The following is a 16916-nucleotide window of genomic DNA, read 5'->3' on the forward strand; positions in this document are numbered from 1 at the left end:
AAAAATATGCCGCATTTAAGATTACTTCAAAAACGAAAAGTGCTGATGAATATTTTTCAATAACACTCTAGTAATACAATCTCTTTTGCTCAAAAATGAATAGTGATATATATGTTCCTTTAAGAGTATTTATTTTAAAATATTCCAAAACTTTAATCAAAACTGAGAAGCACAAGATCATGTGTTTCAACTGCAGAGAAGTGAAGCCTGGGTAATTATAAGTATTATGTCCCCATAACAAAAAATTATGCTATTTGTGAAAAAACATCTTACTCTCTATGTGGTTTTTTCTTGGTTTCATTGGAAGAATCATCTGCAGAATCTTCACTGCTCAATGAATCCTGCAGATGAAGATAAGAAAATATAAGATTCATTACCACAAAAAAGAAGTATTTTTAGTATTAAAAAGATAACTCAGCTCCCACTTTCAAACTGAAATAATATTCTTCATGTCTTATCCTCTTCATTTCCCTCAGTGTACCCACTGATACTGAATAAGATCAAGATTGCTATTGATTTTGTATTTCTCCATCTATGAATATAACATCTGCAGAATTCTAGAAAACACTACAAAAAAATCTATCTTAAAATATAATCATTGTGCCTACATGTAGTCATATTTTGGACTACTGCATTTTAATAAATCAAGATGAAGCTTCTATCAAAAGCCTAATAAAATCTCCTGCCCTTTGAGAGCTCTCTCACCTTTCATATCCTTTCACATTTAAACACCACTAAGAAAATTTTGAGAATAGCATGTATGTTTCTACTCTCTTCAGTCCTAAACAAAAAATAATAAATAAATCGATAAACCCTCTTAAAATTATTTTCCTAAAACCAATCTCACAGAGATTAAATTTAGATAATTTTTATGCTGTAAAAGAGTCTTCAGGAAAAAGAGTACTTAGCAACAGCTATAAACTAATATTTTAAGTATTAATATATATGATTAACTCCTTTGTTTAGTTCTAACGACGAGCAGCTAAATCTGACTAAAAAAAGACATCCAGAGTAATGATTAAAGACTTGTGATCACGATGCTTTTTTTTTTTTTTTTTTTAAATAATGAAGGAAATATGAAAGTCTGCTTTCAAATAAATTCTAATTCACAGTCACTAGTGTCCTTAAAAGATATTCCTGCTGCACAAAATCATCTTTGGTTTAGTCTATGGTTTAGGTTTTTAAAATCTCTAAAATTGAAGTATGGTTCTTAAAATACAAGAATTCTTTTATAACTGTTACAAAAGTTGAAAAAAATCTAGCTTTCTTCCCCATATAGCATTTTTGAAATCTGCAGCAGCTACCTCTACATAGAAACAATAGTGGAACAGTCTTTTAGTATTTTTAACTGTCTTTATGGAACTCAAAAGGCAGAAATACAATGAAAGTTAATACTATGTGACTTGAAAATTTTGTCCATACATCACAGAACATCTAGCTAAAAATATCGATCTCAACTGCTATCATTTTGGCACAACTCACCTGAAAATATGCAACTAAATATTTTATCCCCTCTGTTTCCTTATAAAAAGTTGTTTGAACGTTACTTTTTGTAGACTAAACCCAAACTTTTTAAACACATACACACTTAGAACTTGGTTCTACATAATTTTATTCTAACACATGGAGTAACATAACATGCATGTTTACATTTTATTTACTAACTTATATGTTATTCACCTCTTCTGAACCACTGTCTGATGAGGCTGCATTCTGCTGCTGTTGCTTCTTGAGCACTGCTGATCTCTGCACAGCAAGTATACTTGGACTGGACTTCCAAAACTGAATTGGAATTCAAATACAAGAGTCATTTAAACCTACTGAAACATTAAAGTTTACCACGTACTTACTTTTCTTAAGATGAGCAGCATCACTATTAATTCTATTAATAATAAAAAACCTCACTATAAAATACCACATGTATTTATAATATTGGATAGCATTTTAAAGTAGCGACACTTCTGCAGAAAGGAATGTTATATGAGAATTGCTGGTAAAAATTTTACAGTAAGTATAAAAAGAGTTGTGCAGGTCTCTGTATTATTAAGATAACTTTATTTAAGTCCTTTCAAGCCACTTAGCTGATATATTTTTGCTTCATATGGAAATGCCAAAGTATATAGAATCATAGAATATCTTGAGTTGGAAGGGACCCATAAGGATCATTGAGTCCAACTCCCTGCTCCTCACAGGACTACCTAAAATTAAATCATATGACTAAGAGCACCGTCCAGACACTCCTTGAACTCTGACAAGCTTGGTGCTGTGACCACTTCCCTGGGGAGCCTGTTCCAGTGACCTACCACCCTCTCAGTGAAGAACTTTTTCCTATTGTCCAATCTGAACTTCCCCTGATGCAGCTTTCCTCATGTCCTATCACACTGTTCACCAGAGAAAGATCAGCACCTCCCCCTCTGCTGCCCCTCTTGAGAAAGTTGTAGACTGTGATGAGGTCACCTCTCAGCCTTCTCCAAGCTGAACAAACCAAGTGACCTCAGCCATTCCTCAAGTCTTGCCTTTGAGACCTTTCACCATCTTGGTTGCCCTCCTCTGGACACACTCTAATAGTTTCATGTCCTTCTTATATTGAGGTGCCCAACACTGCACACTATACTCAAGGAGGGGCCGCACCAGTGCAGTGTAGAGTGGGACAATCACCTCTCTCAAACAGCTAGCTATGCTGTGCTTGATGCACCCCAGGACATGGCTGGCCCTTTTGACTGCCCAGGTGCACTGCTGATTCATATTCAACTTGCCATCAACCCAAACCCCCAGATCTCCTTCTGCAGGGCTGCTCTCCAGCCTCTCATCTCCCATTTTATACGTATAACCAGGATTACCCCATCCCAGGTGCTCTTGTTAAGTTTCATATGGTTGTTGATTGCCCAGCTCTCTAGTTTATCCAGATCTCTCTGTAAGGCCTGTCTACCCTTAAAGGAGTCCACAACTCCTCCTAATTTAGTATCATTGGAAAACTTACTTAATGTACATTCAATTCCTGTGCCCAGATCATTTATAAAAACATTGAAAACAAATGGCCCTAATATTGAGCCCTGGGGAACCCCACTATTAACTGGTTGCCATCCTGATGTAACTCCATTTCCTGCGACTCTTTGAGCCCGACCCATCAACCAATTGTTCACCCAACGTATTATGGAGTTGTCTAGCTGTGTGCTGGACATTTTGTCCAGAAGGATACTGTAAAAGACATTATCAAAACAGCAACAAAAAACAAAAACAAACAAAAAAAAACAGCAACAAAAACAAACACCAAACCACCACACACACAAAAAAATCCTTAATAGCCTTTGAATCTTACAGTAGGAAATTTTTTTACCATATTTTATTACCTTTCATATATATCATATATCATCCAAAATAAGGCCTTATTACACAGTGAAACAAAGGAGAGTTTAGGTAACTTTCATCCATTGCATTTAAGAGATTTCTAAACATCGCTTTTTTTTTTTTTTCTAAATTTGGTAGACTTTTTCCCCATACAGAAGACAAACCATATCTAAGACTGAAATTGTTGCACAGTCATTTATTGATATGAAGAAACTAAGCATTAGAGAGACAACTTATTTTAGAAATAACATTATGTGTGGCTTTTTCTTCAAAAATATGCAATAAGTTAATAGGTGCTTCTGTGTGATAAAACTCTGGTAATTATCTAATTGTAGGTATTTACAGAGATGAGAATTTAAGAGCCCAATGTTTGTTATGAGAGCTAAGCATGTGCATTCACCCAATCAAGTTAAAATTCTAAGTAAAAATTAGGGGGGGTTTGTTTGTTTAAATTAAAACTGCTCTTGTAACTACTCTGCACAAAGTGTTTTTTCCCCACAAAGGGTTAATTTATATGTTTTGTTTTACCTCGGATCCATCAACTTTTGGTGGTGGTTTAGCTTGAACTTGTTTCTTCTCTCTAGATGTGTCAGACTCTGATTCCAGTTGAGTGCCTGACTCTGAACCAGACTCAGAGTCACTGCTACCTGATTGACTGCTACTTCCATCACTACTGCTTCCAGAGCTTGAACCAGATCCAGAAGCTGATGCCGACCCAGAATCATCATCTGATTGGCTGCAATTAGAAGTTAACAGGATATTACACAATGGATAACAAAACAGGATTTTTTTTAAAGTCACATTAAAAAGACTCTAGCTTTATCTATAAATCAGTTGTTAGGTTAGCCCAGACACATGGATAGCATACAAATGAATGCACTGAATTAAATAAATTAGAAATGAAAATTCAGTTTAATCAGATAGTTTTCACTAAACTAAGAGAGAGAGAGAAGCAGCGAGAGAGAGGGAGAAGTGAGAGAGTAGGGAGAGATGAGGGGGGGGAGAGGGAGGGGGAGAGAGAGAGAAGCAGGAGGGAGAGCAAAGAAGCATGAGAGAGGCAAGAAGAGAGAGAAGAGCATGAGAGAGAGAAGCGTGCGTGAGAGAGAAGTTCAAGAAGTGGGAGCAAGTGAGAAGCAAGAGCAAGAAGCGAGAGTGAAGCACAAAGCTAGAGTGTGGGAATACAATGGAAGATTGGTGAGGACAACTGTAAATAGGCTCAAGCAACTGCAGCTGGGGTATAGAATAACACATATATCACACTAATTGTTCTTTAGCCTTGTGTGCTTGATGATATAGAACCTCTCTGTTTAGATAACATAGGCCTGTGAAAGACTTAGATGCACCTTATCGAACATCCTTGAAATTCCTGCTCTGCTTCAGGCAAAGATCAAAGCAGCGTAGTAAACTGTGCCTGCGTGAATCCCAGCAGGCTTGGTGATCTAGCAAGGACTGAGCTTTGCAGTGCCTGCATTCCCGCTTGTGTACCTCTGCCCAGGTGCTTAGGTGCTTTTTCGGGGATCCCCTGGTTATAGCGAGGTAATGAAAATAAATTTACTCTTTGCATTTCATCCATGGTTTGTGGCTTTTCCTGCGACCTGCCTATGTCAGCTCACACAGAGAGCGTTAATCATTTATGTAAAGGAGTCAAACAAGGGCATTTCTCACCCACCCAAATCCTTACTTAGCTCTATCAAGCCCCAAATATTTTTGTGTATACACACACACGATTGTTTTAAGTCTTTTTAGATCAGCAGTGTATGTGTTCCCCAATTTTTTTTTTTGAGCATGCATTTCTTCAAAGCAAATATAAACTCAGTTTTGCTTCCCTAGTTTTACTCTTTTTCATAAAAACAACAGGGTAAGAAAGTATCTTTAAGGAAGTACTTGCAAACTACACTTTATGTTGTGATTTGGACCAACTATATACAAAATATGACCAAACACTTTATTAAGTTGTTTATAAAAGTAACTGGAAAACCAGAAGTGTGTTGTCAAACACAGTAAAAATCCATGCAGACTATCTTAATACTGTTGGAATAACAGCAGTAAAATTCCCCACACAAACTCTGAATTTGTCACTGATTATATGACTTGTGCCAAGTCATATAATAAGTGATCTTAGCACATTCTTGAGCCACTGGATTATTGCACCTGTACATTCATTTCACACTAGATTTAACATATTTAAATAGAATAATATTTAAAGTTCAACATTTATTTCATGACAGAACGAAACACACACACACACACACACAAAAAACAACCAACCAACAAAACAACAACAACAAAAAAAACCCCCAACTTTTCCAAACATCAGAGCAGGGAGAACACTGATATTTTTACTTCTACCACTGAGGTCACTGTAGTCTAAGAACCAGAAGAGAACAAGTTTATGCCAAAGCAAATCACTACTTGTCACGTATTTCCAGGTGCAGACTGTGTCCTTGTTTTTCCTGTACTTCAGTCAAATCTTACCAAAAAAACTTTTTAAAAAAATTCCTTCTTTCACAAAGTGTAAAACTGATATGTCAGTATTTCAAACTATGACATTCAACTGACTTTTTTTAAAAATAGGAATACTAGCATCTTTCAAATTCAATTTTACACTAACATAGGAGTCTGAAAAGGCTTAAGAACAAGTAACTCAGGTTAGTCACTCCCTCTATCAAACTCACTGCCTCTGCTCTCTCAGAGATTTCTTTTTTCTTAAACCTAGAGGAAAAATATATTTATATACACACATATACAAAACTAAAATGGAAAACTGTGAACAGGGCGTGCAAACAGGGATCAAGAGGGCATCGCAGTTTGTTCAGCAGTTCACACAGAAGGGTGTGTGAGAAGGGCTGTGCACCCTGCTTGTAAGCCCAGGGAAGTGCTCTAGGTGTCTGCCAGGATGGAGGGCACACGCCAGAGAGTTAAAACCAGTGTTCCTGCAGAGAAAGCCCCTGAGATGTCTGACACTTCCACCCAGGCAGAACTACTAAGGAAGGAGACTTCAGTACAGATGGTAGGTTGCAATGAGTGCCCAGACCCTTCTCCTGAAGAAAAGATAAGTACCTGCAAAAGATGTGCACAGGTTGATGATCTATTGTGTCAGGTGGCTGAAGTTGCAGGAAAACAGTTAAAAGGCTGTGCAGTCAGTATTAGAGGGGCTGCGACGGAGATAAGTGGTTTCAGAACCATGCTTCTGTGGCAGACACCACAAAGAAAGAGGCACCTTGGACCCTGGTGACCCACAAAAGCAGGACTCTGCTTCAGTCCCTACCTTCCAGCATTAACCAAAACCAGATATGAAGCTTTAACAACTGTAGACACCCACAAGCAAGGTCTGCAAGGAGAAACTGTACCAGCAGCACACTGTGGATACCATCAAAAGAAATGACAGGTGCTTGTAGTGGGTAACTCTCTGTTAAGGGGCACTGAGGCACCCATCTATCAGCCTGACAGGGAATTATGTGAGTTGTGCTGCCTTCCAGGAGCTAAGATCCGAGATGTTGCTGAGAGGGTGCCGCAACTTGTCAAGAGCATAGACTACTATCCATTGCTACTCTTTCATGTGAGCACAAATGACAGTGAAAGCTGGAATCTGGGCAGAATCAAGGAAAAAGCCCTGGGGGTGCAAGCGAAAAGTATTGGTCCCCAAGTTATCTTTTCTTCCATTTTACCAGTTAGAGAAAAGGGGGCAGCCAGAAACAGACATATAATGCAAATCAACTTCTGGCTTCATGGCTGGTGCTCTAGTGAGGGTTTTGACTTTTATGACAATGGGACATTCTTCCATGACTATAGCCTGTTAGGGAGGGATGGGATCCACCTGTATAGAAGAGGCAAATGAATCTTTGGAAGCAGGCTGGCCAACTTGGTGAGGCATGCTTTAAACTGAAGGACTCGGGGGGTGGGGTCCAAAGTGGCAATGCTCACACCATTGCAACCAACTGGGGAATAAGCCAGGCCAAACAGAGCAGTGACAAATCTTCCTTAGCTGCCTCTCAAGATGAGAACCAAAGACCAACCACCTCAAGTGTATGTATACCAATACACACAGCCTAGGGAACAAACAGGAGGAACTGGAGCTTCATGTCCAGTCAGAAAGTTATGATATCATAGGAATAACTGAAACATGGTGAGACAACTCACATGACTAGAGGATCGTGATGGACAGCTATAGGCTGTTTCGTAAACACGGGCAGGAAAGAAGACAAGGAGAAGGAGTCACACTCTATGTTAAGAAGAACCTGTATGTATAGAAGTCAACTACAGTGATTGTGGAAGCCCTACTGAATGCCTCAGAGTCAGGATCAGAGGGGTCATCCCCAAGGAGGATCTTACAGTAGGTATCTGCTACCGACCTCCAAACCAAGACGATAAAGTCAATGAAGCAATATTTGGGTTACTTAAGCAAGCTTTGGGTCAGCAGAACTTATGGGGGACTTCAACTACCCAGACATTTGTTGTAAGAACAATACAGTGGCTCACATGTCATCCATCAAGTTCCTGGAATACATAGAGGACTGCTTCCTCATACAAATGTTAGATGTGCCAACCAGGAATGAGGCACTGCTCGACTTGCTACTCACAAACCAAGAAAACCTGCTTTGTAATATCTTGGTTAGTGATAGTCTTGACTGCAGCAATCACAATGTTGTGGAGTTTGGGATCCTGCTGAGCACACTGAAAGTTAGTACTAAGACAAAGGTTTTAGATTTCAGAAGAGCAAACTTCAGCTTGCTCAGAGCTCAGTTGGGAGGGATTCTGTGGGAAGCTTCTGTGAGGAAGGAGCTAGTGAGTGCTGGGAGTTTTTCAAGAACGCTCTCCTGGAAGCACAAAACCAGTTCATCTCCTTTAAAGGTAATGGAATGTTGTGGTTTAACCTGGCAAGCAGCTAAACACCACACGCAGCCATTCATGTACTCTCCCACCACCACAGTGGGATGGGGGAGACAATCGGAATAAAGATAAACCTTGGGGGTTAAGATAAAGACAGTTTAATAGGACAGAAAGGGAAATAATAACAATAACAACAATAATAAAAGAATACATAAAAGAAGTGATGCACAATGCAATTGCTCACCACCCGTTAGCTGATATCCAACCAGTTCCTGAGTAGCAGTTCCCCCAGCCAGCTTCCTCCACAATATATACTGAGCATGTCATCATATGGTATCAGATATCCCTTTGGCCAGTTTGGGTCATCTGTCCTGGCTGTGCCCTCTCCCAGCTTCTTGTGCACCTGGCACAGTGTGAGAAGCTGAAAAGTCCTTAATTGCTTAGCAACAACTAAAACATCAGTGTATTACCAACATTATTCTCATTCTGAATCCAAAACACAGCATTATAGCAGCTACTAGGAAGAAAACTAACTCTATCCCAGCCAAAACCAGGACAGCAAAGTAGGTGGACCAAGAGACCCCCTTGGCTTAACTGCAAGCTTCTAAGCCTGCTCAAAACCAAGAGGAGTACCAGAGGTAGAAAAGCAGATTAATACCTATTGAGAACTACAAGGGCATTGCCAGGGCATGCAGAGATACAGTTAGAAAAGCAAAAGCTCAGCTCAAATTGAAATTGGCCAGAGATATCAAAAACCAAAAGAAAGGGTTCTTCAGGTGCGTAAACAAGCAGAAACAGAAAGTAAGTATTGGCCCACTGTTAAACAGCAGAGGTGAAAGTCACCAACAACACTGAAAAGGCAGAGGTTCTCAACACTTTCTTCACCTCTGTCTTTACCAGCACTGCTGAACCCCAGGCCTTGGGAACAGAAATCCAGGTTGATGCTAATGCAGACCCACCGTTAGTGAAGGAAGAGTTGGTATGTGAACTATTACAGGAGCTTGACCCCTACAAATCAATGGGCCATTACAGTATCCACCCGAGCGTTGACGTCATTGCGAGGTCGCTCTCCCTAATCTTTGAGAAGTAATGGAGATTAGGGGACATTCCAGAAGACTGGAAGAAGGCTAATGTCACGTATAACGTGGGATCACCTATGACCCTCTACCACATAATTCAGATTAAACCCTAGTAATTCAGATGCTAACCCTAGGAGGAAGGATGGAATACGTAGTTCCACACATGCATATGCTAAAAACAAACAAACAACCAAACAAAACAAACTTATATCTGTCATCTCCTTGCAAACAGATGGGGAACCAAGGAAGAAACAACTTCAAAATTTCACTTTAAATGCTCCTACATTTACTCTGAATTTCAGCAATTTTCACAGAATTTAAAAAATGGTACAAAGCAGCAGTATGAACTATCACAGCTGAAGCCAAGCAACTTGAAAACACAGTTTTGGTCCTCAAACAATATATTTGCCTGCTGGTGAATGATGCTCCATGAGAATAACTTATTTTGACATTGCTATTAACACTCTCTCCAACTTTCCCCCAACAGAGCACCCCCTTAGTGGTGTTAGTGCAGTTTGTAGAAAAAACAGATTCAGCTTTTAAAAAACAACCTACCAACTTAGGAAACTAACTAAATACATTTCAAATGAAAAGGGTTTTCTGTTGTTTTCAATTTCAGTACATGGACACACATTCCATCATGACAGATCACAGTTGCTTTTACAAGTGCTTCAAATGCTATGCAACTAAAAAACAAACAAACACGACAAAAAAAATCCACGAAACCAAAAAAACCCCACACAAACCACCGCAGAACTCATTACACTGCTACATCTACCAGCATCACTGTAATTTCAGAGAACTTGCTTGCCATAGTTTTAAAAAAATCAAATTGTTTATTTTTGATGCTTGTAGGAAAAGACATACAAGATATAGAAGTTTCATTACACATTTCTAGCAGCTCAGATGACATTTTCTTGATCCACTAAAACGAATACTGTAACAGCTACTATAGGGCAAACCAATAATAATAAGTTTGAGAAAACTTCACGTTCTTTTGAGAACTTGAAAGACAAACAATCTCTCACCCCGACAACTTCTATCAGCAGCATGCCAGAAGTGGTTTAATCTTTCTTGAGGTTGAAAAGGGAAGGAAATACAGTTTAAGACAACATGTACATTTTCTAGAAATAATCATTGCAAGCTACCATTGCTAATCAAGCTACAAGTGAGAGCATTTCAGACTATACCAAAATTTGACTTTTAAGAGTTGTTCCATTAGGGGAAAGAGAAAACACACACCCCCACCAAAACACAAAATACTTTCATGACAGCAAGATTGTTTCCTTTCATCCTTTTAATAAAAGAAGCAGAACCTATAATAAAGCAATTTAAAATGTAAATTCATCAAAATAATAACATCCTTGTCACATTTTCTTTTCCTCCTTTGCCTATGGGCTTCTTTGACTTTCCCTGCATTATCTGTGGTGTAGTATACAAGCAATTCCTACTAAGCTTAAGAGCTTTAAATATTATCTGATGCTGTCCAGCTAGGGTCCATAATTTGTCTAACTTTTCTCACAATGAGTAATACCTATTAACACAAAATAGCTCCACTGACCTCTACAAGATTAATCACTTGAACTGGCACTACTAATTACTGAGATTCTGGTATTGTGTCTCTAGTGTTAGAATGCAAGGAACATAAAAACTCAAATATTTCTTCAACCAAAGACTCAGAATACTGTCATGATTACCTGCTACCTAATGCTGTTACATAAATATCATCTCAGGAACAGCAATTTCGATCCTCTGCTCTCCAGAGTTCCTCTTACATAAGAGGATAAGCAAAGTGCTTTATTTCTTGCCCTCTTCCTGTACAGTCCAGGGTCAGTGCCTGTGGGGGACTACGGTGTGTCCGTGGATTCCCTGACGGAGGGCATGGGAACAGAAATTAGCCTTGAAGATATGAAGGCCTACCCGTGAGAAAGATGGGAGTAAAGGAGTATCCGGAGATGTTAAGGATGTACCCGTGAGAGAGAAGGGAGTAGAAGAGCAACACAGATGATAGCAAAATTAGCCAATGAGATGTTACTGCTGTAACTTGTAACCAATAGTGAAGAGACACATGAATTGGTAAAACTGTATAAAAATGCACTTGTGGCAATAAATGGCATCTACTACTTTCATCCTGGAAGAACTTGGTCTATGTTGTTTGTCTGTCTCAACCACGACAAGTACCTTTTCTTTAGATGCTTTTATTTGAAGCAGTTCAGCAAAAGGTGAAAGAAGACACCATGCTCATCCTGTTGTGGACACCTGAAGCAGCCTCAAAGAGAGGGTATAGGTACAAAACAACCAGCCTTTTTTCTTCTCTTTCAAAAAAGCCTGCTCGAAACTGGAAGGTAGGAGACAATCTTCAGGCACCTAAGCCTAAATTAGAAACTTCCAGTCCTTCCCTCACCCTTTCTGAGTATACTCAAGAGACCGGAAAAAAACAAACATATGTACCTTACACATAATGAGAAAAAGAGACAGCGTACAAAACTTAATTTTCAGTTAACTGCTCGCCTGCATTTATCAATTTACCCTATCCCACTTTGTCACATTATGTCCTCCCTTTACTCTGTTCTTGCATTGCTGCCCTCTTCTAATCAACTCTATCCTGTGGTATAATTTGCCTTTTTTTTTCCCTCTCCCTTCTTCACTGATGAATGCACTTTAAAGAAGAGATCAAACATCAACAAAAATTATGAACACTATCAAGACTAGAATTGGAAGAACTCTAGATCTAAAAGAAAAGGGCAAGGCAAATTAAGATACAGAATAAAGATGTTGCTAATGTATGCAGCAAGGGAATATATTCTGTATTTGCTGTTGAAAGGCATTTGTGCTCTTTTAGATACTTAATTCTGTTACTCAAAACAGAATTCCTGCTTTTCTAAGTCCCTCATTGAACAATGTATCATATAAGCCTTCCAACCTCTGCTTCAAAAATTTTTATGTTGTTTATATATATATCATATATATATAACATAGTAAAATTAAACTAGTATTATTTGATAAAAGGTATTCTTGAATAAGAAGCCATACATTATATACATTGTACTCTGTTCAAATGGAAAAAAAAAAACCAAACAAAACAACAACCAAACCCAAAACTAACAACACTAAACAAAGACAGGAATGCATGAGACTGCACAAAACAATTATAGAAGCATCACAGGACCATGGGGGGGGAAAAAAAAAAAAAGGCAAAAGTGATGGATAAAGCAATAACGATCACAAAATCATAGAATACCAGGTTGGAAGGGACCACAACGATCATCAGGTCCAATCTTTCTTGGCAAAAACACTATCTAGACAAGATGGTCCAGTACCCTGTCCAGCTGAATCTTAAAAGTGTACAATGTTGGGGAATGCACCACTTCCCGGGGGAGATTATTCCGATGGCTGATTGTTCTCATTGTGAAAATTTTCTCTCTCGTGTCCAATCAGAATCTCCCCAGGACTAACTTGTATTCATTACCCCTCGTCTTGTCCATGGAACTCCTTGTATAAAGGGAGTCTCCACCTTCTTTGTAGTCACCCTTTAAATACTGGAACATGGTGATGAGGCCTCCCCTAAGCCTGTAATACAGTTTACGGACACTGTCTCTGGATATCCTCAATATATTCAAGAGCAATTTGAGAGATACAAAAAACCAATATTGTCCTGGTTTTGTTAAAAAACAAGTTTCTCTTTTAGTGAATTTGCCTGTCAGCTAAAGCCTTCATATTAGCTGCATTTTCCTGGAGAACCAGACACATGTTTTGGTAAACCTAGCAATGGAATGCAAACTTATTGATAAGCACGGATGGACATCTCGCGAGAGGGGCAACGAGAAACCAGTGACCAAGAAACTGACCAACTGTGTATAACATTCCATTCACGTGAATACTTCATATAAAAGTGGGAGATCACGAGGATCTCGCCCTTTTCCTTTTCCCTTCTGCTTATGGCCGACATTAGGAGAGGACCTTGCTAGTTGTCCCTGCGAACTGAGGCCTAGTGAGAGACTGAATCCAGCTCCGGTTGGCTGCAGAGTCTAATCCAGGACTTTGGGTGCTGGCTCTGCAGTTGCTGAGACTTTTAAGATTGGTTTTGTATATTTTGTATTATTTTCTCTATTCTTATTAGTAGCATTAGTAAAACATCTTTAATTTTTCCAACTCTCTTCTCTCTGTCCTTCTTTCCCTCCCGATTGCCTGTCCTTAGTGGGAAGGGGGGAGAGGGAGGGGCAAAAAGGGGAAGTGGGGGGGAGGGGAGGTTAAAAATACATCTGCCAGGGTTTGATTGTCACCCCACAATCTAAAGCCTCGACAAATATTTATTTTCAAACTATTGTGCAAGAAAAGCAAGGTAGATTACTGAGAGTATCAAGAGATAATTGTTGCATGTTGCACCTGTTAATTTTTCAAACCTCAATAAATATCTATGTAATAAAATCAGAGTACGCTTCGGGGAGATGATAGGGGAAGACAGATTTAAAGAAAAACATCACCGATAAACATTAAAAGCAAGTGTATGTCACAGAGTCACTAGTTCTGTTCAGTAATTTTAGGTTTAGCTTCACTAGCTTACCTCTTAAAACAAGGTCCCCCTAATCAGAAGACACAACTAGGAACAGTCAGCTAAATTATACAAGGCACTAGGAAGAGAAACTTCAAGACAAAAAACTACACAAGCCATGCTGCAAAAGCACTGTTAAAGCATTTAGACTCCTGTAAAAGGTCTAGGTTGATAAAGGACCCAAGAGAGGACAATTTATCACTGCTGATTTAGAGGGCATTCATTACATTAAACTGCCTTAACAACCTTCCAATTTAAAACCAACATGAAACAGAATATCAATTTGAGCAAAATAAAAATTTAACCCATTAAAACTAGAAAACATTAATTTCTGCAATGTCTTTGAAAAGCATCTGAGATGACAGTTCATCGTTATTTTAATAAACCAGAAGTACAAGGAAGGTCATGCATTTGAATATGAAGAGCCCCTTCCAGAATGAATAGAAGTAACAGACACTAAATGCCAAACTCTTAAAACTGAAAGTTCATAGGTAAGTTTATTTAGGCAAATACAATGCAAGTGGGCTACCAAGAAGTGTTATTTCCCATCCTCATCTATTCTGAAGCATGAACTCGATTCCCTTTTCCTGACTTCAGCTGACAACTCAAATTCATTTCTTGCCAATTAAAAATAAAGTAGGATGGTGAGACACAAAGACAAAACTAAAACACCTTCCTCCCCCCAACCCCTTTATTCCCAAGCCCACTTTCATTCCTTCATTCCCAACATTCTACCTCCTCCCCCACCCCTGGCTCATATGCTGCTCCTTCCTCCTCACACTTTTCATAGAATCACAGAATAGTTTGGGTTGGAAGGGACCTTTAAACGTCATCTGGTCCAAACCCCCTGCAATGAGCAGAAACATTTTTTCCCTTGCTCCAATGTGGGGTCCCTCTCACAGGATAGTCCTTCAAGAACTACTCGAGCATGGGTCCTCTCCACAGGGTACGGTCCTTCAGGAACAGACTGCTCCAGCATAGGACCTCCAGGGGCTGCAGTTCCTGATAGAAAACCTACTTCTGCATGGGCTCCTCTCCAAAGGCCACAGTTCCTGCCAGGAGCCTGCTCCAGCGTGTGCTCTCTACAGGCTGCAGCTCCCTTCAGGGCACATCTACCTGCTCTGGCGTGGGGTCCTCCATGGGCTTCAGGGTGGATATCTGCTCTGGAGCAGTTTTCTCTACAGGCTGTAGGGGAACCTCTGCTCTGATGCCTGGAGCACCTCCTCCCACTTCTTCACTAACCTTGGTGTCTGCAGAGCTGTTTCTCTTGCATTTTCCCCCCTCATTCCTCCCTCTCACACACGCTCTGCTGTACAGCATTTTACTCTTTCTTAAATGTTATCACAGAGGCACCAGCAGCTTCTCTGATTGGCTCATGTTTGGCTTTTGTCCAGCACAGGGGCAGCCCCTGGTCTCTTCTGATGGAGACTGCAGAGGCAGTCTCCTCGCTACCAAAACCTTGCCGTATAAACCAAATACAACTCTCTCTATACATACACACTTTTTCCTCCCCCCCCTCTTTGTATTACCTTCTACCAAAAAGAAACCAATAGATGAGAATACTTCTGTATTTATGCTTGGAGAATCTTTGTTTTAACTCCCACTTAGGTTTCTCGAAAGCAGGAACTTAGAATACTGGCTTTTAATTTATCTTTTTAATCTTCTGTGGAAAATATGAGTTTATACAGCAAATTCAAGCCTGCTGACTGGCTTTACTTAACTATCTTTTGTGGTCCACAGACTATTAAATCAACAGAAAATAGAGTCTTGTATTAACATCAGCTTTCAAGAACATAAACAACGGTGAGGGACCTTGGTGCAAGAAGCCACTTTCTGCTTACTGGAAAAAGGAAGTACAATGCACCCCAGCCAGCTACTTTCCAGATAAGCTTTATTGAGCACATCCTTTTTTTACCTACAGAGAAGTAAGGTCTGCTCAAATGCTCCATGTCTTGTTCTACAGTAAACATAGGAAGAGCAAAGAGATGGGAAAACCAGACTGCTATTCAATTGGCACCAATGTTTCACTTCTGCATTCCCTGTTCTACCTGGAGCTTGTGTTGCAGTTCAGCTATAACTGCTCTTCCCTGCTCATTAAGCTTTCTTAATGCTAGCTAACTAATATAAATTTACTCCTATTCAAGTTTGCAACACAATGCTTTCAAGAACACTAAACAAAAATGCTTTTCTTAAATTTAAGAGTCAGTTTCTCAGAGCATTGCTATAAAGTTTCTGTGCTTATACTTACTTGCTATCCAGATAACGTTATCTGTAATAATTCAGCTAGAACTACTGAAAACATTCCAGAGCCATGATTTCAAATAAATACAAAACTGGAGAGTAGACTCCACTGCAATTATCACACAGAAATTCTAACTTCAAGCAGCAAGATTAGATTATAGAGTTTATGTCAGTCTACAAACTTCACCATGCTTGGCACTAGCACAGATTTATAGTTTCAGAGGTTGCTAACATGGTCAAGGAAAGTCCAAACAGTGCAACAAGAAGTTAGTCGTGAAAATACAAGAGACTAACTCTAACTTGTGGCCAAACAGAACTTCAGCACCTGCAGCAATTAAAAGATTTAAACAGTGGAAAGGAACACAGGAGCATGGCAAATGGGCCATTTCTTTCCCACATGCTTCAGAAATGCTTCTTCACAGCCAGTCACAGGGAACAGAAGACAGCTACAATTCTTTACCGCAGTGCTAGCCAAATGTATACAATCTAAGCTTTCCAGGTAGCCCCTTCTCCAGCCCTCCTATTGCTGAGAATACTACAGGCTTTCGACAACTTCAGCAATTCACGGTAAGAGTTTATTTAAAACAATATAAAGCAGTATCCATGAGGCTGTGTATTTCTGTAAAGCCAGCCCTGACCCACTGCTTCTCCTTACTTTTCAAAGTAGCGACAGTGGCTCCCCTAGATCTGGCTATATTTAATTGTGATCGGGACTGTCACCCCAGAGCAACAACCATGGAAGCTTACACAGACAGAGGGAAACATCACAGAATCACAGAATGTTAGGGATTGGAAGGGACCTCGAATGATCATCCAGTCCAAACCCCCTGCCGGAGCAGGAACACCTCGGCCAGGTTACACAGGAA

At 39.6% G+C, this 16916-nt stretch overlaps 1 protein-coding gene across 1 annotated transcript in view; it reads right to left on the bottom strand.

Annotated features, from left to right (window-relative positions):
• Positions 1-16916, bottom strand: part of LOC136114588 (chromodomain-helicase-DNA-binding protein 1-like) — a 73206-nt gene that overhangs the window by 49953 nt on the left and 6337 nt on the right. The window contains exons 3-5 of the mRNA XM_065859965.1: positions 3877-4084; positions 1681-1782; positions 274-341 (exon numbers count right to left, since the gene is read on the bottom strand). Coding sequence (XP_065716037.1) covers positions 274-341; positions 1681-1782; positions 3877-4084 — 378 coding nt within the window. The remainder of the gene's footprint in view (positions 1-273; positions 342-1680; positions 1783-3876; positions 4085-16916) is intronic.

Source organism: Patagioenas fasciata, chromosome W (assembly GCF_037038585.1).
Source record: "Patagioenas fasciata isolate bPatFas1 chromosome W, bPatFas1.hap1, whole genome shotgun sequence".
In the NCBI taxonomy this organism is placed as follows: domain Eukaryota; kingdom Metazoa; phylum Chordata; class Aves; order Columbiformes; family Columbidae; genus Patagioenas; species Patagioenas fasciata.